A 22,500-nucleotide genomic window follows, 5' to 3' on the forward strand; every position below is an offset into this window, starting at 1 on the left:
TTAGTAGTAATGTTTGGTGATGTTTAGTAGTAAGGTTTGGTGATGTTTAGTAGTAAGGTTTGGTGATGTTTAGTAGTAATGTTTGGTGATGTTTAGTAGTAATGTTTGGTGATGTTTATTAGTAATGTTTGGTGATGTTTATTAGTAATGTTTGGTGATGTTTAGTAGTAAGGTTTGGTGATGTTTAATAGTAATGTTTGGTGATGTTTAGTAGTAAGGTTTGGTGATGTTTTAATAGTAATGTTTGGTGATGTTTAGTAGTAAGGTTTGGTGATGTTTAGTAGTAAGGTTTGGTGATGTTTAGTAGTAAGGTTTGGTGATGTTTTAGTAGTAATGTTTGGTGATGTTTAGTAGTAATGTTTGGTGATGTTTAGTAGTAATGTTTGGTGATGTTTAGTAGTAATGTTTGGTGATGTTTTAGTAGTAATGTTTGGTGATGTTTAGTAGTAATGTTTGGTGATGTTTAGTAGTAATGTTTGGTGATGTTTAGTAGTAAGGTTTGGTGATGTTTAGTAGTAATGTTTGGTGATGTTTAGTAGTAAGGTTTGGTGATGTTTAGTAGTAAGGTTTGGTGATGTTTAGTAGTAATGTTTGGTGATGTTTAGTAGTAATGTTTGGTGATGTTTAGTAGTAAGGTTTGGTGATGTTTTAGTAGTAATGTTTGGTGATGTTTAGTAGTAATGTTTGGTGATGTTTAGTAGTAATGTTTGGTGATGTTTAGTAGTAAGGTTTGGTGATGTTTAGTAGTAAGGTTTGGTGATGTTTAGTAGTAATGTTTGGTGATGTTTAGTAGTAATGTTTGGTGATGTTTAGTAGTAATGTTTGGTGATGTTTATTAGTAGTAATGTTTGGTGATGTTTAGTAGTAATGTTTGGTGATGTTTAGTAGTAATGTTTGGTGATGTTTAGTAGTAATGTTTGGTGATGTTTAGTAGTAATGTTTGGTGATGTTTAGTAGTAATGTTTGGTGATGTTTAGTAGTAATGTTTGGTGATGTTTAGTAGTAATGTTTGGTGATGTTTTAGTAGTAAGGTTTGGTGATGTTTAGTAGTAATGTTTGGTGATGTTTAGTAGTAATGTTTGGTGATGTTTAGTAGTAATGTTTGGTGATGTTTAGTAGTAATGTTTGGTGATGTTTTAGTAGTAAGGTTTGGTGATGTTTAGTAGTAAGGTTTGGTGATGTTTAGTAGTAATGTTTGGTGATGTTTAGTAGTAATGTTTGGTGATGTTTAGTAGTAATGTTTGGTGATGTTTATTAGTAGTAATGTTTGGTGATGTTTAGTAGTAATGTTTGGTGATGTTTATTAGTAGTAATGTTTGGTGATGTTTAGTAGTAATGTTTGGTGATGTTTATTAGTAGTAATGTTTGGTGATGTTTAGTAGTAATGTTTGGTGATGTTTAGTAGTAATGTTTGGTGATGTTTAGTAGTAATGTTTGGTGATGTTTAGTAGTAAGGTTTGGTGATGTTTTTAGTAGTAAGGTTTGGTGATGTTTAGTAGTAATGTTTGGTGATGTTTAGTAGTAAGGTTTGGTGATGTTTATTAGTAATGTTTGGTGATGTTTATTAGTAATGTTTGGTGATGTTTAGTAGTAATGTTTGGTGATGTTTAGTAGTAATGTTTGGTGATGTTTAGTAGTAAGGTTTGGTGATGTTTAGTAGTAATGTTTGGTGATGTTTAGTAGTAATGTTTGGTGATGTTTATTAGTAGTAATGTTTGGTGATGTTTAGTAGTAAGGTTTGGTGATGTTTAGTAGTAAGGTTTGGTGATGTTTAATAGTGATGTTTAGTAGTAATGTTTGGTGATGTTTAATAGTGATGTTTAGTAGTAATGTTTGGTGATGTTTAATAGTAATGTTTGGTGATGTTTAGTAGTAAGGTTTGGTGATGTTTAGTAGTAATGTTTGGTGATGTTTATTAGTAGTAATGTTTGGTGATGTTTAGTAGTAATGTTTGGTGATGTTTAGTAGTAATGTTTGGTGATGTTTAGTAGTAATGTTTGGTGATGTTTAGTAGTAAGGTTTGGTGATGTTTAGTAGTAATGTTTGGTGATGTTTAGTAGTAATGTTTGGTGATGTTTATTAGTAGTAATGTTTGGTGATGTTTAGTAGTAAGGTTTGGTGATGTTTAATAGTGATGTTTAGTAGTAATGTTTGGTGATGTTTAATAGTAATGTTTGGTGATGTTTAGTAGTAAGGTTTGGTGATGTTTAGTAGTAAGGTTTGGTGATGTTTAGTAGTAATGTTTGGTGATGTTTAGTAGTAATGTTTGGTGATGTTTAATAGTGATGTTTAGTAGTAATGTTTGGTGATGTTTAATAGTAATGTTTGGTGATGTTTAGTAGTAAGGTTTGGTGATGTTTAGTAGTAAGGTTTGGTGATGTTTAGTAGTAATGTTTGGTGATGTTTAATAGTAATGTTTGGTGATGTTTAGTAGTAAGGTTTGGTGATGTTTAGTAGTAAGGTTTGGTGATGTTTCTTCCAGAGAGTTCCTCGGTCAGGGCTGGATGAAGGGGGACAAGACAGAGAGGACGCCGTACATCATGAAGACCAGCCAACACTTTAATGATGTAAGACAACACTTTAATGATGTAAGACAACACTTTAATGATGTAAGACAACACTTTAATGATACAAGACAACACTTTAATGATGTAAGACAACACTTTAATGATACAAGACAACACTTTAATGATGTAAGACAACACTTTAATGATACAAGACAACACTTTAATGATGTAAGACAACACTTTAATGATTTAAGACAACACTTTAATGATTTAAGACAACACTTTAATGATACAAGACAATACTTTAATGATGTAAGACAAGACAACACTACACATCTCTATCATACTACATGTCTCCTCTATCATACTACATGTCTCCTCTATCATACTACATGTCTCCTCTATCATACTACATGTCTCCTCTATCATACTACATGTCTCCTCTATCATCTACATGTCTCCTCTATCATCTACATGTCTCCTCTATCATACTACATGTCTCCTCTATCATACTACATGTCTCCTCTATCATACTACATGTCTCATCTATCATACTACACGTCTCCTCTATCATACTACATGTCTCATCTATCATACTACATGTCTCCTCTATCATACTACACGTCTCCTCTATCATACTACACGTCTCCTCTATCATACTACATGTCTCCTCTATCATACTACATGTCTCCTCTATCATACTACATGTCTCCTCTATCATACTACATGTCTCCTCTATCATACTACATGTCTCCTCCTCTATCATACTACACGTCTCCTCTATCATACTACATGTCTCCTCTATCATACTACATGTCTCCTCTATCATACTACACGTCTCCTCTATCATACTACATGTCTCCTCTATCATACTACATGTCTCCTCTATCATACTACATGTCTCCTCTATCATACTACATGTCTCCTCTATCATACTACATGTCTCCTCCTCTATCATACTACATGTCTCCTCTATCATACTACATGTCTCCTCTATCATACTACACGTCTCCTCTATCATACTACATGTCTCCTCTATCATACTACATGTCTCCTCTATCATACTACATGTCTCCTCTATCATACTACATGTCTCCTCTATCATACTACATGTCTCCTCTATCATACTACATGTCTCCTCTATCATACTACATGTCTCCTCTATCATACTACATGTCTCCTCTATCATACTACATGTCTCCTCTATCATACTACATGTCTCCTCTATCATACTACATGTCTCCTCTATCATACTACATGTCTCCTCTATCATACTACATGTCTCCTCTATCATACTACATGTCTCCTCTATCATACTACATGTCTCCTCTATCATACTACATGTCTCCTCTATCATACTACATGTCTCCTCTATCATACTACATGTCTCCTCTATCATACTACATGTCTCCTCTATCATACTACATGTCTCCTCTATCATACTACACGTCTCCTCTATCATACTACATGTCTCCTCTATCATACTACATGTCTCCTCTATCATACTACACGTCTCCTCTATCATACTACATGTCTCCTCTATCATACTACATGTCTCCTCTATCATACTACACGTCTCCTCTATCATACTACATGTCTTCTCTATCATACTACACGTCTCCTCTATCATACTACATGTCTCCTCTATCATACTACATGTCTCCTCTATCATACTACACGTCTCCTCGCCCACAGATGAGCAACCTGGTGGCGTCTCAGATCATGGCGCACACGGACGTGGGCTCCAGGGCCGGCTCCATAGAGAAGTGGCTCGCCGTGGCCGACATCTGCCGCTGTCTCAACAACTATAACGGCGTGCTGGAGATCACCTCCGCCCTCAACCGCAGCGCCATCTACAGGCTGAAGAAGACCTGGGCGAAAGTCTGCAGACAGGTCGGGACCTTGTGTTTGCAATAGGGATGCTCGATATTGGCTTTTTTACTGATACCGATATACCGATATTGTCCAACTCTTAATCTCCGATACCGATATCAACCGATACCGATATATGCAGGGTTTCCCCCCCAAAAAACTGAATAATTCCAGGTAATTAACATTACATATGTCTTGTTGTGGAATTAACATAACATTATGCATACTTTTGACAATAAATAAAATCAGAATTTGTTCTTACTTGCTTGCCTGGGTAAATAAAGGTTATAGAAATGTAAAAAGAATGATTATTATAATTTTTTTAATCGATACCGATATTTTCCGATATCACATTTTAATGCCAATATCGGCCGATAATATCGGTAGGCCAATAATATCAGACATCCCTAGTTTGCACCAAATTGTGTGTGTGTGTGGGGGGGGGGGTCTCGGGAACTTTTAATACAATGTCTACTTTTTGCAAAACAAAAACCTAACATTTTTAATGTCGGTGGAATTTCAAAGCCAGAGAACCCGCGGAGACGCAGAATATCCGCTGAAATGTATACCTTCAGTTCATGTCTGTTGTCTGGTGTCGCCTCCCTCCTAGACGAAGGCCCTCATGGACAGACTCCAGAAGACTGTGCTGTCAGAAGGACGCTTCAAGAACCTGAGGGAGACCCTGAAAAAGTAAGAAGAGGTCATAAGAGGTCAATGCTTTGTTAACCCTAACCCTGATGAAGTCTCTTCTTTTCAGATTGGACAGAGTTGGAAGGGGGGGGGGGGGGTATCTATGTACAATCTTGTTTCTCTGTCACTGTTCTGAATGTTATCACTGTTCTAAAACTCTGTGAGTTCTTTACACTGAACACCTAATAATTCATCCATGTGACTGGGATGTGTTGACCCTAAGGCTGTCGATCGATTAAAATATATATATATTTTTTTTAAAGATTTATTTTAGCGTTTATCGCTTTTCCTGGTCAGACATGACCGACAGATGAGGAGATTATGAACGGGAGAAGAGGCGGGGAAGACATGCGACAAACGGAAGTCACCGGGAGTGGGAAGCGAACCCGGGACAACCGCGTCGCGACGCAGCGCGATACATGGTGTGCTACTAGAGCGCCCCGATCAATTAAAATATTTAATCTGATTAATCGCATGATTGTCCATAGTTAACTCGCGATTAATCGCAAATTACTCGCATATTTTGTATCTGTTCTAAATCTACCTTAAACGGATCTTTTTCAAGTTTTAATACTTGAATTGAATCCTTCTGATGCGTGTTTGTATTGTGCCCGTCCAGCTGTTTCTGAATTCTTCTGATGCGTGTCTGTATTGTGCCCGTCCAGCTGTAACCCTCCGTGCGTGCCCTACCTGGGCATGTACCTCACAGACCTGGCCTTCATCGAGGAGGGCACGCCCAACTTCACAGAACAGGGCCTGGTGAACTTCTCCAAGATGAGGATGGTAGGTCATCTGTTATCGCCAGGGGTGTAAAGTACTTGAGTAATTGTACTTTACTTTACAATACTTAAGTACTGTTTTTGGGGGATTTGTACTTTACTCGAGTATTATTAGGTTTGTATACTTGTACTTTTACTTAATTACATTTCATAGACAAAAAAACATATTTTTTTACTCCTTACATTTAAAATGCAGACCTACAAAGTACTAATCTCGCAGGTCCAACGATTTTAATTAGTATATTTGTTTCTCTGGCCAAACTAACGCTAACGTTATTAATCCTGCGGCCGCACTTTATTTAAAGACAGCCAATCAAAACCCCCATCAATGGTAAGTGAACCCGCCCATACCCATGCTGATTGGTCCTTGTGCAAGACTGGAAAGCGGAGGTCTTTGATTAAACACCTGCTATCAGAAAAAAAGTTTTTACTTTTACTTTTTAGTACTTAAGTCCATTTAAAAGTAGAAACTTTTTGACTTTTACTCTGGTGTGTTTTTAGCCAGATACTCTTACTTTAACTTGAGTACTGTTGTGAAGGGCCAGATTAAACCGAATATATATATTTATTTATATATATATATTTAATTGTATTTGTATATTCTCTAATATTCCCTGATATCCCTTGTATATTCCTTGTACAATATGCATTGAATATCCATTCTAGCCTACTGAACATCCCATAATAGTCTCCATTCTACTATTGGTCGAGACCTTGGTGCCAGGCTGCCATACCCCTCAGACCCAGTTCAAACGTACCGCTCCACATGTACGAACAAGTCCTAGTTCCGCGTAGGAATCTGGCTACCGCACCACTAATGGGACTATTTGTTCATAGTGCGTATATATACTGCGCTACTAAAGTAGGACTTTCTTTTCAGTCCAGTTTCTTACCCTCCAATAGAGTCACAGACGTAAAGCCTCCCCGCGACGCCACGTGTGGGAGTAAGGCCAAGTTCGCCTACCATCGGTATTGAGACATCGTGTATATTAATATTTGAATAGTCATATTTGGCACTATATCGTCGAGTTGGACGTAGTCTATTAAGCTAATAATAGTCTGTTAATATATAGTGCTTCGTGCGGTGAGAATACTACCGTAGTCAGTACCCCATCGTTTCGGGCAGAGAACTGGCTGCTTACCCAGGGTGGTTGACCCCATGTGAAGCTGCACCCGAGGAGCCCCAGAGCCGACGAGCGAGTGGACCTGTATACCGGATTATTCTACCGACGACAGCCCGCCTTCCCAGGCACGGATTATGCTTTGTATACTTTGATTATTCCATGGATAAAGACCCCCGACACTGCCGTGTGTTGGAACCCCCCCCCCTGGAGAGGACGCAAGGTGAGGAGACGCTCTGCAAGACGAGGTCGCTTCACGTCTCTCCCCCGTGGACCGGAGAGAGCCGGCCCACAAAGAGTCCACCTGCTTTCATCTGTGGTCCAAGGATCGCCGGCGCATTGAACGGCACTACAGTGGGTTCACCTGGGATACCCTTGGCCGGACGAGGCAGCCGGATTCTACCCCCCCCCCCTCCTACTCCTGTCGGCTTACAAGCGACCGGATTAACCCCCCCTTAGTGTATCTAGTATATAATCATTAAAGTATCATTGCTGTTATTCCTTAACTATTCCAGGTCGTATATTTACCACCTGCGCCATCAGAGATTGGACATTCTCTATTGATATACCGACGAATACTCTTTGCCATAAAAGTGCATACTATTTCAATTCATAAATGTAATTAAGTGATTAAGTGCTTGCTCTACACACCATTGCTGTGTAGTAATAAACGCATACTTCGACTTCGTACATTTGTGTTGGATCCGTTTCATCTACGTGAGAGTGTTTATGATAATATATTTATGCCGTGTACTGGGTGGCCGAATATTAAGTACAAAGGTAGTGGTAGTAAGTATCATATCTAGTAATACAGTCAGGGAATTGTACCCCTCAGTTAAAATTGGTCCTTCGAGCCGGATGGTAATTAGTGTAATATTAATATAGTGTTATTAATATTGAAATGGCCTATGATGAACACTCCACGAAACGATCCTCCTAACCAACGCCCGCAGCGCGAACGACGGCTCCCTCAGTACTTAGAGGCTTACGCTGTCAGTCAACAACCTAGTCTTCTACTAACAGTAAACGCGGTAAAACTAGAAAGTAAAAGTATGTCTAACCCCAACGCCCAGACTACCCCGACCATAGAGGCCCCTACGGGCTCTAATGTAACTGACCAAGTTCACGGTGGGGACCAGTGGGAACCAGACATGACTTCACACCCCGCCAGTACTGAAGAAGTAGTCCCCGATGAGTCCCGGGAGGAATACAACGCTACCGAGAGAGAACTCGGCACGGAAGAAGACGGGGAGAGCACCGTGGAGATAGAGCTCCAAGGCTCCGCAAGGAGTACCCCGAGGGAAGGCTCCCCTATACAACCGCCTTCTCCCAGCGAGGCAGAGAGGACCCTACAGCAGGCCTTCCTCATCAGCCTGAACGCCGCTGCTGAACGCGACCGACTGCAGATCCAGCAGCGAAGCGAACACGAGCAGATACGTCTAGAAATAAGACGCATTCAGATGGAAGAGAATGTGGCCCGAGAACGAGCCGGTGCTCAACGGGACGCAGCGCGCGACAGACAGCAGTCGCAACTAATAGAACAGCTGATCAGACGGACAACACCCTCTCCCTCCGCCAGAGGCTCCAGGAACTCGTCTAGACACACCTCCAGGGCGGCATCCCCTAGCCGAGTAAACAACCCTGAACTTGACCAACAGACGAGGTCTATACCCCCCACAGACCACCTCCCCCCACCGGTCCAAGCGAGACCTAGCAACCGGGAAGGAGCAGCATATCCTGTGGAGAGGCTAAACCAGAGACTACAAGCACTGGATGACCTAACTGAAGACGAAGAGGAAGAGGAGGAGAACCACGCCCGAAGACAGCACAGTACTCTACCGGACCAGGAGGTCCGGTACAGCCCAGGCTATACTCCCGCGGAGCTGCGCTACAGACCCCCGACTCTATACACGGGTGAGCACGACGCACGACCCGCACCGAGGAACAGCACCTGGACAAGCGGGCCATGGTACACTGCCGGTACCAGCCCATACCAAGGAGCGGGAGGAGACTCACCTAGGAGGCCTCTCCCCCAACGCTCGCTGATGTATCCACAGTCAGCGCCATACATTGGCACGCCTATGGTACCCGACTTCACCCAAGAGAACCGGGCCCAGTATACAGAACTCCGCATGTGTCTGGAGACCATGTTGGTGGATGTATTGGATGAACGCCACAAATACGCCATCCTACTGAAGCACTTAAAGGTACCCCGCGCACATAATATAGCGCTCGCCTACGCGACTTCCACCACCCCATACACAGCAGCGCTGGTAGCATTGGACCAGAGGTATGGGCGCATATGGGATTACGTGATCCAGGAGATCCGACACATCGACCGCTTACCCCCAGCAATAGACAATCAAGCACTGGACGACCTGTCCATCAGAGTGCAGTCCCTGGTAGGGATGTTGGGAGCGCAAAGAGAGAAGGGGAGGCATGAACTTTACGCCAACTCAAATGTGGAAAGGATTCTGGAGAAGCTGCCGCCCGCTCGTCAGGAGCGCTTTAGGCGGCAGAGGGACCACAGAGACCCGAATGGCCCCGAACCGAACCTCCTCGATCTAGCAGACTTCCTGGCGAGAGAAGTCAGCAGCCTACGGCTAGATACATTCGGACGGAGCACCCCTGGCTCCAGAGAAGGAACCAGACGACTAAATGATGGAAGAAGATCGGTGACTGTGATGCACCAATCGGAGTCAGTACCGAGCAGCAGGAGCCACAGTACCCCCTCCAGAACGGAGAAGTGGAAGATAGTGTGCCCCTACTGTGAGAAAGAACACTGGCTAGCGCAATGTGACTCCTTCCCCAAGCTGAACGCGGAGGAAGCAGGTCAATGGATAAAGTCCAACAAGCGCTGTTTTCGCTGTGCGCGCTCACACATGGCAGCCGAATGCCGCTTAAAGAAAAGGTGCACCAAGTGCGATGGAGCCCATCTGGACATACTTCACGACAGTAACAGACGGCGCCCTTCACCTGCACCATCCAGCCGCAAAGCGAGCGGCATGTACATCGATCCCGCCAGCAGCAGTGGAGCCCGAGTACTCCTAAAAGTAGTGCGTGTGACACTAAGCTACCAGAATAAAGTCCTGGACACTTACGCCGTCCTCGATGACGGGTCAGAGAAGACCCTGCTGCTCGCCTCCGCTGCGGCCCAGCTAGGGCTGCGGGGAAGCGAAACCCAAATGACAATTCGGACAATAAGACGAGATTTGAAGACGATAAAGGGCGAGAATGTCTCATTCTCTATCGCAGCAAGCGGCCAGCCTGAGCGACGGTACCAGATTACAGACGCTTTCACCAGCCAAGAAATAGGACTGTCGCGGTACACATACCCCGTCGCCAAGCTGATGGAGAAATATGCACATCTGCGCAAGTTACCGATCCCGCTCATAGACAATGCTATGCCGACCCTGTTGATAGGCTCCGACCATGCAGACCTCATTGTCCCGATAGACCGGGTTCATACCGGACCCCGAGGCTGTCCTGCAGCAGTCGAGACCCGTTTGGGATGGACTCTCCAAGGCCCGCTCGCCAAATCTCTCAACCGAAGTACAGCCACTAGATGTCTCCACTCCCGAGTCACAGAGGGAGAAACCGCACTCCTGCAACACGTAGAGCGGCTATGGACCTTGGAACAAATGCCCTTTAAGAACGGAAAGAAAGACATTCGCTCTAAAGATGACATTTACGCCATTCACCTCCTCGAGACAGGGACCAAGAGAGTCCCGGTCAATGGCGTGTTGAGATACGCCACGCCACTCCTGCGGCGAGAAGGAATACCTACTTTCCACGCCAAGACAGACGCCACAGAACGGTACCTGCTGAACACGGAGCGGCGCTTAGCCAAGAACCCCGCCCAAGAGAGTGTATACCGCGCTGAGATTGAGAAGCTCATCACAGCGGGACACGTCACAAAGATGGACATTAAAGAGGCTGACCAGACCACTGAATCGTGGTACGTGCCCCACCACAAGGTCCATCACAACGGTAAAGACCGCATAGTATTTAACTGCAGCTACCAGATCGGATCCCAAGGTCTGAATGGGGAGTTGCTGCCCGGTCCCACACTCGGCCCCTCCCTACTCTGCGTTCTGCTCCGCTTCCGCCAGGAGGGGGTGGCCATCGGCGGGGACATTGGAGGGGTGTTCCTGCAGGTGGGATTGGTGGAGGCGGACGGGCCCCTGTTGCGGTTCCTGTGGAGAGAGGGGCCGGGGGATGGGTGCCCAGCCATCTACCAGTGGGGGGTCCTCCCCTTCGGGGCGACGTGCAGCCCCTGCTGTGCTGCGTTTGCGCTGCGGGGGCGTGTGGCGGAGGGCCCAGCGGCGGACGAGGAGGTCCGACACAGCGTGGGGAGCGGCTTCTGCGTGGACGGCTGTCTGCGGAGCCTTTCGACCCGGGAGGGAGCCGGGGCTCTCCTGATTGAACTCCGCGCCTCGTTGATCGGGGGCGGCTTTGGTCTCGGGCGGTGGGCCGGCGGCGATCCGCAGGTGCTGCGCGGCCTCTCCTCCGAGGACGGGGTGGCCAGCGGCGGGACCTGGATGGCTACAGTCCCGGGAGAAGCCCGGGAGATGACCCTGGGATTGGTGTGGCGATTCGGGGCGGATTCGCTTCGCTGCAGACGCGGGCCCCTGACTGCGGAGCGGGGAGGGCCGGCGGCGGCGCCGACCACCGGACGGAGTGTGTACACAACACTCGCCCGACAATATGACCCGCTAGGATGTATTCTACCGTACACCACCAGGGCAAAAATGATTGTACGAGCATTGTGGGACAAGGACCAGGGCTGGGGCGACCCCATTCCCGCACACCTTGCATCCACCTGGAGAGAGTGGGAGATGGAGCTCCACTCACTCCCAGGCGTTAATATGCGCCGAAGCTACTTCCCACCCACGGTGAGGCCAGAGACATGTAAAATGGACTTACACGTCTTCAGTGACGCCTCAGAGGTCGCATACGGATCAGTAGCCTACTTGCGGGCCCAAGACCAGGGGGGAGAGATCTACACAGCATTTGTCCTCGCCCGCTCGAGAATAGCCCCACGCAAGCAACAATCTATCCCACGTCTAGAGCTCTGCGCAGCCCTAGCCGGAGCGCACCTAGCCACGCTCATCCAACGTGAGCTCACCATACCGGTGTCTAGAACAATCCTGTGGTCAGATTCCACGACGGTACTCGCCTGGATCAAATCGGACTCATGCAAGTACAAAGTCTTCGTGGGAGTCAGAGTCACCGAGATTCAAGACTTAACCGAAGAGTTAACCGGAGAAACAGAGTGGCGCTACGTTGATACAAAACAGAGCCCAGCTGACGTCATCACCCGGGGGATGCCCCTGGATGACCTCACCCGTCGCAATGTCTACAGTGACGGCCCCGCATTCCTAAGACTCCCGGAAGGACAGTGGCCCATGCCTATCCCGAGGGAAGCAAGTCCAGAGGAGGTGGAAAATAAGAAGTCTGTGTTCTGTGGATTGAGCACCGTAGCCTCCACCGACCCTAACATAGACGATTGCACGTCCATAGAGAGTGCACAACAAAGAACATTCCTGCGGTACCACCCGGAGTGCAAGTCCCCCGCTGATATGTCAGCAGCTAACTACGAGGAAGCAGAATTGCTTCTACTGCAGCGAGCCCAGAGAGACTCGTTCCCCGATGAATTGGCCTGTCTACAGGGAGGAAAGCCCGTCCCATCCGACAGCAGATTAATTCACCTGGCCCCCGAGAGCGACGCTCATACCCTCATCAGAGTGGGTGGTCGCCTACGCAGAGCCCCCAATCTACCGGATGACATTAAATACCCGATCGTATTGAACAGCCGACACAAGGTCACAGAGCTGATTATAAAGAAATACGATGAGGATGTACATCACGCAGGAGCAGAAAGAGTCTTCGCGGAAATCAGACGTCGTTACTGGATCCTACAAGGAAGAGAGGCGGTACGACGCTTCCAGCGAACATGTCTAGACTGCCGCAAGTGGCGCGCGCAGCCCAGCATACCAAGGATGGCTGACCTTCCTCCATGTCGCCTCCGAATCGGTGACAAGCCATTCCACTCAACGGGTATGGACTGCTTTGGCCCGCTGCACATAAAGAAAGGAAGAGGAACCGAGAAGCGGTGGGGTATTGTATTCAAATGCATGACCACCAGAGCGATACACATCGAGCTTCTCCCGACCATGAGCACAGACTCATTCCTTATGGCCTTCCGTAGATTCACATCACGGAAAGGAAGACCGTCTACCCTATTGTCCGATCATGGGACAAACTTCAAAGGCGGCGAAAGAGAGCTGAGAGAGAGCTTCCAAGCTATGGGCCCAGAACTTAAGACCCACCTCGCTCCAGCACAGGTTGATTTCCAATTCAACCCCCCAAACGCACCCCACTTCGGTGGCACTTGGGAACGAGAAGTGCGCTCCATAAAGACAGCCCTGTACGCAGTACTTGGGGCCCAGACTGTGGCGGAAGAAGTCCTAATGACAGTCCTCACGGAGATTGAGGGAGTACTTAACTCGAAGCCCCTCGGATATGTCTCCAGTGATGTGGCGGATATCGACCCAGTTACCCCCAACACACTCCTGATGGGGCGGCTAGATCCTGCATTACCCCAGACAATGTACCGGCCTGAAGAAGCGAACGGCCGACGAATGTGGAGGTACAGCCAAGTATTAGCCGACAAGTTTTGGAACAGTTTCCTACTGCACTACCTACCGTCTCTACAGACCCGCCAGAAGTGGGTAAAGGAGAGAGACAATTTGACAGAAGGAACAGTCGTCATGATTATTGATCAATCACTGCCCAGAGCTATGTGGCCGGCCGGCCGCGTAAGCAAAGTGATCACCGGTGCCGACGGCAAGGTCCGAGCAGCTGAAGTGCTCGTCCAGGGTCGCACTTACACCCGTCCCGTGGCGAGGCTCATAGAACTGCCTCGACTCCCAGACACAATCGATGATGACCATGACCCTACAACCCTATGACTTTGTGAAGTTGACTGACCCCTACAGCAAACCCTTATGTGTAAATAGACAACGCGATTAATCTGTCTCTGTTTAACTGATTAGGTCTGGGACCAATCAGGGGGTGGCTGTTGTGAAGGGCCAGATTAAACCGAATATATATATTTATTTATATATATATATTTAATTGTATTTGTATATTCTCTAATATTCCCTGATATCCCTTGTATATTCCTTGTACAATATGCATTGAATATCCATTCTAGCCTACTGAACATCCCATAATAGTCTCCATTCTACTATTGGTCGAGACCTTGGTGCCAGGCTGCCATACCCCTCAGACCCAGTTCAAACGTACCGCTCCACATGTACGAACAAGTCCTAGTTCCGCGTAGGAATCTGGCTACCGCACCACTAATGGGACTATTTGTTCATAGTGCGTATATATACTGCGCTACTAAAGTAGGACTTTCTTTTCAGTCCAGTTTCTTACCCTCCAATAGAGTCACAGACGTAAAGCCTCCCCGCGACGCCACGTGTGGGAGTAAGGCCAAGTTCGCCTACCATCGGTATTGAGACATCGTGTATATTAATATTTGAATAGTCATATTTGGCACTATATCGTCGAGTTGGACGTAGTCTATTAAGCTAATAATAGTCTGTTAATATATAGTGCTTCGTGCGGTGAGAATACTACCGTAGTCAGTACCCCATCGTTTCGGGCAGAGAACTGGCTGCTTACCCAGGGTGGTTGACCCCATGTGAAGCTGCACCCGAGGAGCCCCAGAGCCGACGAGCGAGTGGACCTGTATACCGGATTATTCTACCGACGACAGCCCGCCTTCCCAGGCACGGATTATGCTTTGTATACTTTGATTATTCCATGGATAAAGACCCCCGACACTGCCGTGTGTTGGAACCCCCCCCCCCCTGGAGAGGACGCAAGGTGAGGAGACGCTCTGCAAGACGAGGTCGCTTCACGTCTCTCCCCCGTGGACCGGAGAGAGCCGGCCCACAAAGAGTCCACCTGCTTTCATCTGTGGTCCAAGGATCGCCGGCGCATTGAACGGCACTACAGTGGGTTCACCTGGGATACCCTTGGCCGGACGAGGCAGCCGGATTCTACCCCCCCCCCCCTCCTACTCCTGTCGGCTTACAAGCGACCGGATTAACCCCCCCTTAGTGTATCTAGTATATAATCATTAAAGTATCATTGCTGTTATTCCTTAACTATTCCAGGTCGTATATTTACCACCTGCGCCATCAGAGATTGGACATTCTCTATTGATATACCGACGAATACTCTTTGCCATAAAAGTGCATACTATTTCAATTCATAAATGTAATTAAGTGATTAAGTGCTTGCTCTACACACCATTGCTGTGTAGTAATAAACGCATACTTCGACTTCGTACATTTGTGTTGGATCCGTTTCATCTACGTGAGAGTGTTTATGATAATATATTTATGCCGTGTACTGGGTGGCCGAATATTAAGTACAAAGGTAGTGGTAGTAAGTATCATATCTAGTAATACAGTCAGGGAATTGTACCCCTCAGTTACAAGTACGATTTTGAGACGGTACCCATACTTTCACTTAAGTATAATTTCTGGGTACTTTTTAGTTTTTACACCCCTGTCTATCACTATCTTCTACCAACCCTGTTCTCCAATATGGGGGGTGGTAGGTCATCTATTATCGCCACATTCTCAGGGACGCGAGAAGTCCGCGGGGAGTGGGGGTGCTGAGATATCGATCGTTTTTGATTATTTAATTTTTTTTTATATAATTGTTTTTTTATATAAAATATATATATTATATAATTATACTTGTAGTTGTATTGTCTGCGAGACATCGCCACCACGCAACACGTCAAAATTCTCGCTATCTGCAAACAGCTCCACTGTCTGTCACGTCATAACCAACACTCTCGTTCACTAGAGGATACTATGATGATGAATTGAAAATGGGGGACCCTGATGTAAACAAGACGAAAGTCTTTCTCTGGTCTGCATCCCCGGCCTTAACAATTGTATGTATTGAGCTGTACTGTACTGTACCCATTCTGCAATCTGTTAATAAACTTTTCAATCAAACTTTTCAATCAAAACCGCTGCCCAACTCCGCGCTCTGAGCGTTCTGATGCACACATCACAGCCCAGCTTACCCCACCTGGCTGTTGCGCCCTCCCTCTGCAATTCGTTCCCCGCATACATGATCTCCGGCATGCAAAAGGTGTTCGATCACCCTCCCGGGGGCTCGGATAGTTCTGCTGGCTTGTTCATATATTCCTTTACTGCGAATTCAGCGTCCCAAAAGTTAACTATCCCAGGCAGGGCGCAGCCGCTGTGTCTATTTTTTTTACCAACGGATTTCCAGTTCCGCGTTGACACTTCCAGGCCGCGTCTATTCGAATCCCAACCGGTTCATGCGTCGGCTACACGCTGTTAATAATAACACTGCATTATCGAGACAGCGCCCCTATGACGATCTGAATGAATTCCAAGAGTAGGGTAAATCTGCAGTGCCGTTCCGCTCTGTGACATGAGTAGCCTCGGTTACAAATTTGGAATAAAATCCAAAACAACCTTGCAGTTGCAGTTACACTCCCATCCAGCAGGGGGTGCTGCAGCCCCTGCCGCACCCCCCCTTCTCGCGTCCTTGCACATTCTACCAACCCTGTTCTCCTCCAAGATGGAGGGTGGTAGGTCTATCTATCATCGTTTCCTGGTGGCAGAGTTAATAAGATTGTGGCGTTTGACACACGTGGTCACATGGTGCTGGTGAGCGTGTGGGGGGGGGGGGGTGGTCACATGGTGAGAGGAGGGTTTGATACCTGGTCACATGGTGAGAGGAGGGTTTGACACCTGGTCACATGGTGAGAGGAGGGTTTGACACCTGGTCACATGGTGAGAGGAGGGTTTGACACCTGGTCACATGGTGAGAGGAGGGTTTGACACCTGGTCACATGGTGAGAGGAGGGTTTGACACCTGGTCACATGGTGAGAGGAGGGTTTGACACCTGGTCACATGGTGAGAGGGGGGTTTGATACCTGGTCACATGGTGAGAGGAGGGTTCAGAGGTGTCTAGTAACCAGCGTTACATAAACACATTCCATAGTCATATCCTGTTTTCAACCTCTCTCTCTCTCTTTCTCTCTCTCTCCCCTCTCTCCCCCCCCCCCCTCTCTCTCTCTCTCGATTCAATTAAATTCAAATGGCTTTATTGGCATGACGTACTTCTACATGTTGTTCTACAAAGCTTCTTTCTTTCACCATAGGATCGAGGCCTCTGCCAAGAATCTACGCAAACTGCATGCTACCATGTCCTCCCTCCTCACTCCCCCCCCACCCCCCCCTCCCTCATCTTTCTCTGCCGAAGACTTTGCGATCTTCTTTGAGGAAAAAGTGGAGAACATCCGCAGCTCCTTCTCCCAACCCCCACCCATTCCAAATGCTGAATCGAGAACCTCATCCTTCACTCTGTCATCTTTCTCTCCCATTACAGAAGCAGAGACCCTGACACTGGTAACGTCGAACCGTCCGACTACTTGCCAGCTGGACCAGCTACCCTCCCCACTCCTCCAGACCATAGCACCAGACATCCTCCCATTCCTAACTGCAACCATCAACTCCTCACTCAACTCGGGGGTGGTCCCCACCTCCCTAAAACAAGCCAGAGTCACGCCCCTCATAAAAAAACCATCCCTGAACCCTACCGTCATAGGCAACTACCGTCCTGTCTCTCTTCTCTCCTTCCTTTCTAAAACACTTGAACGTGCTGTATCCAACCAACTTACTGCTTATCTCTTACAGAATGACCTCCTAGACCCTAATCAGTCAGGCTTCAGGACTGGTCACTCCACAGAGACAGCCCTCATTGCGGTCACAGAGGCACTTCACTTAGCAAAAGCGAAAGGCCTCTCCTCCGCTCTGATTCTCCTAGATCTATCTGCAGCCTTCGACACAGTCAACCACCAGATACTCCTCGCGGCCCTCGCAGGAATGGGAGTGGCTGGCTCTGCGCTGACATGGCTGTCATCATACCTCAATGACCGCTCCTACCAAGTGTCATGGAGAGGGACCCTGTCAGCCACCCGCCCCCTGCGGACGGGTGTCCCCCAGGGCTCGGTTTTAGGACCCCTTCTCTTCTCTCTCTACACTAAATCACTGGGTAACATTATCACGTCTCATGGCTTCTCCTACCATTGTTATGCCGACGATACTCAACTCTTCCTCTCCTTCCCTCCCTCAGATATCCACGTCTCTGAGCGGATCTCGGCCTGTCTGTCCGACATCTCCGCCTGGATGACGACCAACCACCTCAAACTGAACCTAAGCAAAACAGAATTGCTCCACCTGCCGGCCAAATCCTCCGCCCTGACCGACCTTTCCATCACAGTCGAGAATGCAGCTGTGACCGCGTCCCCGACCGCCAAGAACCTTGGTGTTGTCCTCGACGACCAGTTGAACTTCTCTGCTCACATCGCAGCGACAACCAGAACCTGCCGATTCCTCCTGAGCAACGTCAGAAGGATCCGCCCCTTCCTGACAAAAGAAGCCACCCAACTCCTCGTCCAATCAACAGTCATCTCCCGCCTCGACTACTGCAACGCACTGCTCGCTGGCCTCCCGGCCACTGCCACTAAGCCTCTTCAACTCATTCAGAACGCAGCGGCCCGCCTGATCTCAAACCTACCGAAGTCGGCCCATGTCACCCCACTTCTTAGGGACCTGCACTGGCTCCCCATTGCTGCACGAATCCGCTTCAAGGCCCTCGACCTAGCATACCGTGCGGCAAAGGGAACCGCTCCCGCCTACCTCCGGTCAATGGTCTCTAACTACACACCCTCAAGACCCCTACGCTCTGCATCTTCTGGCCGCCTCAGACCTACTCCTATCCAAGCTCCCGGAGGGTCATCAAAGAGAAGTCGCCTATTCTCAGTCCTTGCCCCACAATGGTGGAATGAACTACCCACCCCAGTTAGGACAGCCGAAACACGTCCAATCTTTCGCCGTCGACTAAAGACGCACTTCTTCAACCATTATCTTGAATTAAAAAAAAAATTAAAAAAAATAACTAACCTTACTCTCATGCACTTGTCCTAATAAACTAACCTACACTGTAGCACTCAACACTTTGATGAACATTGTTGCTCAGCTGATAGAGTTGTGCCCTTCCTGATGGCTTGTCGTACAGAACATGTAAGTCGCTTTGGATAAAAGCGTCAGCTAAATGACTAAATGTAAATGTAAATGTAAATGTTGCCAAAGCAATATTAAACAAACATGGATTACAAACAGATATAAGTACATACAAAATATCATCATAAAATAAAACATCTATCAAGAAATATCTACAGCAAGAATTTTGGGTCTCAATTAATCCAAAATGACATTGTGGTTAGAAGTGGTGGAGAAAATAAAAGCTAGCATATAATGGTAGTGTCTGGTTAGGAGCGAGGGAAAATGGATGGATTATCCAATGGGGGGTCCGGGAGGGGGGGGTACGAGCTGGAGCATATGTGTGTAGGGTTTTAGATAACAGGTATTAAGGGTATATCCTGTATAAGACAATTAACTAAAATGTGATTTCATTGGATGTGCACTGTCAACTAATGCTTGTATATCTTATCGTGTGTTGTCATGTTTGTTTATGTGTTTGTTTAAAAAATTATGAAATAATAAAATACAAAAAATAAAATAAAACATCAAATATTACGGCGTAAACATGTCAGGTGACTGTCACTCACTGTCCCTCAGTCTGTGGCAGGCAGCAACATATGCTGCTGCTAGCTCACAGCTTGTGGAGTCCTCCCCTAGTAGGACTGGTAGTTTTCCTGTATCTGGTAGTGCAAGAAAACCTTTTGTTATTAATTCAAATTTTTTTAAATGCGTTTCTCTAATATATTTATATTTTTCACATTTGGTGAGGAAGTGCAACTCAGTTTCAGGCTCATTGAGGATGCAATGACAGCACAGCCTCTCTCTCTCTATCTCTCTCTCTCTCTCTCTCTCTCTCTCTCTCTCTCTCTCTCTCTCAGATTTCTCACATCATCAGAGAGATCCGTCAGTTCCAACAAGCCCCTTACAGGATCGAGCACCAGCCCAAGGTAAGACGAGGCCGACGCCCCCCTCCATGACGTGATTAGGCCGACGCCCCCCTCCGTGACGTGATTAGGCCGACACCCCCCTCTGTGACGTAATTAGGCCGACGCCCCCATCCGTGACGTGATTAGGCCTACGCCCCCCTCCGTGACGTGATTAGGCCGACGCCCCCCTCCGTGACGTGATTAGGCAGACGCCCCCCTCCGTGACGTGATTAGGCCGACGCCCCCCTCCGTGACCTGATTAGGCCGACGCCCCCCTCCATGATGTGATTAGGCCGACGCCCCTCAATGTTGTAAATCCAGTGTTAAGTGGTTCTCCTCCTCCTTCCTGTCTGCAGGTGACCCAGTTCCTGTTGGACAAGACGCTGGTGATGGACGAGGACACGCTGTACGAGCTGTCGCTGAAGATCGAGCCCCGCGTGCCCCCAAGCTGAGCAGGGACCCCCAAGCTGAGCAGGGACCCCCAAGCTGAGCAGGGACCCCCAAGCTGTGCAGGGACCCCCAAGCTGAGCAGGGAACCCCCAAGCTGAGCAGGGACCCCCCAAGCTGAGCAGGGAACCCCAAGCTGAGCAGGGACCCCCCAAGCTGAGCAGGGAACCCCAAGCTGAGCAGGAACCCCCCAAGCTGAGCAGGGACCCCCAAGCTGAGCAGGAACCCCCCAAGCTGAGCAGGGACCCCCAAGCTGAGCAGGGACCCCCCCAAGCTGAGCAGGAAACGAGCGTGCACGCTGTCAAAGCATGCGCATAATTATCTAACAAAATATATACTGTATTCTACAAACGTACACCATGCCAATGTTAATGCTTTAATTGTTTTAAAGGGGAACTATTTTACGAATTCTTTCACTATTTGGGCACTTTTACACAATTCCTGTGAGTCTATTGAACACCTCTTTAAGGCTTTTTTCAAAAAAATGCATTGTTTTGTATTTCTAATCAAGTCCTCAAAAACAGCATTTTTCTACCTCAAGATCTTAAGCCGTTTTGAGGCTGGGCTCCAACACTGTGTGGCCTGGTGCCAACTGCCACACCAACTGCCACATTATTATGCAGCTGAGAAATCTCTGACATCACAGATATGCACATTTTCAGATGACTCAGTTCAGTGAGGGTGAATATTGTGAGAGGAGAATTGGAAGAATGCGAGAATTAGAAAAATAGATCCTATTAATATAAGTCCACATAGCTAGGAAACAATGCTAAACACTGAAAAAGGCCATTTATAAGATAGTTCCCCTTTAAACGAGACGATTTAGAAATGGGCAATGGGGAAATGCATTGGGTTGGACAGAGGGTGGAACACGAAAAACGGCAATGACGTCATCACCACTACCCCTCCCTATATATACTGTATTCTACAGTCACTGATGCTGTCTCTGTGTGGCTCAGGGGAAGGTTAACCGAACGCTTAGAGAACTCAGGGGAAAATGTGCCTTTTTTGTATGAATACCTGCTGTATATCTTCTTCAATATAGAAAAGCCATATATGGGTTACATTGGGGACATTTTAACTTTTAACCCTTTCACTGCCCCACGACAGCCGGTTAACCCTTTCACTGTGACAATACAGAAGGTTAGCCCTTTACTATCACACACAGAGAGAGAGAGAGAGAGAGAGAGAGAGAGAGAGAGAGAGAGAGAGAGAGAGAGAGAGAGAGAGCCAGGGAGAGACAGAGAGAGAGAGAGAGAGGAGAGACAGAGAGAGAGACAGAGAGAGACAGAGAGAGAGAGAGGAGAGAGAGAGAGGAGAGAGGGAGAGCGAGAGAGGAGAGGGAGAGAGAGGAGAGGAGAGAGAGAGAAGAGAGAGAGAGAGACAGAGAGAGAGAGAGAGGGAAAAGCGGATGCGGAGCTAATGATGCTAATGATGTAGCATCGCCGTCGGTTGTGTGATAGTAAAGGGTTAACCTTCTGTCGTGTGGCAGTGAAAGGGTTAACGGTGAGACGTCCGCCGCCCTCTGCCTATACGTTGCTGCCACGTGACTGACAGGAGTCCTGTATAGTGAGAGATGAACTCTGGGGGGCGGGGCTAAGTGGAGGATGAACTCTGGGGGGGCGGGGCTAAGTGGAGGACATGATTATGAAGGTAGACAGGAGTCCCTATTGGTAACTGATTAGAGTGACAGGTGCTGCTATCATATTGTATATATATCATATCATATTGTATAAACCAGACAGGATTACAAATATTTTATATCCCATATAATATGTCATGGTCGGATTGTTCCTTGACCTTGTTGATACTCGATGTTATTGTCGTTGTAAAAATAGGCTTTACTGACATGTCACTCCACGTGTTTATTCATCTTTTTATTAATCCTATATTTTTAAAGGAACACGCCAACATTTTGGGGAAATTAGCTTATCGTCTTCTCCAGAGAGAGACAAGAAGATAGATACCAGTTTTTCCTCTCTGTGCGTTCAGTAGAAAGCTATCTGGCTGCACGCGTTAGCCTAGCTTAGCACAATGA

General features: G+C 47.0%; 1 protein-coding gene across 1 annotated transcript in view; it reads left to right on the top strand.

Annotated features, from left to right (window-relative positions):
- Nucleotides 1-20,467, top strand: part of rasgrf2a (Ras protein-specific guanine nucleotide-releasing factor 2a) — a gene marked incomplete at both ends in the record, with an annotated part of 115,077 nt that extends 94,610 nt beyond the window's left edge. The window contains 6 exons of the mRNA XM_084325207.1: nucleotides 2,483-2,567; nucleotides 4,203-4,400; nucleotides 4,990-5,069; nucleotides 5,735-5,852; nucleotides 19,968-20,036; nucleotides 20,372-20,467. Of these exons, the coding sequence (XP_084181333.1) occupies nucleotides 2,483-2,567; nucleotides 4,203-4,400; nucleotides 4,990-5,069; nucleotides 5,735-5,852; nucleotides 19,968-20,036; nucleotides 20,372-20,467 (646 nt within the window). The remainder of the gene's footprint in view (nucleotides 1-2,482; nucleotides 2,568-4,202; nucleotides 4,401-4,989; nucleotides 5,070-5,734; nucleotides 5,853-19,967; nucleotides 20,037-20,371) is intronic.
- Between the last annotated feature and the right edge of the window lie 2,033 nt (nucleotides 20,468-22,500).

The sequence above is a fragment of the Notolepis coatsorum genome (genome assembly GCF_963971535.1).
Source record: "Notolepis coatsorum genome assembly, chromosome: 11".
In the NCBI taxonomy this organism is placed as follows: domain Eukaryota; kingdom Metazoa; phylum Chordata; class Actinopteri; order Aulopiformes; family Paralepididae; genus Notolepis; species Notolepis coatsorum.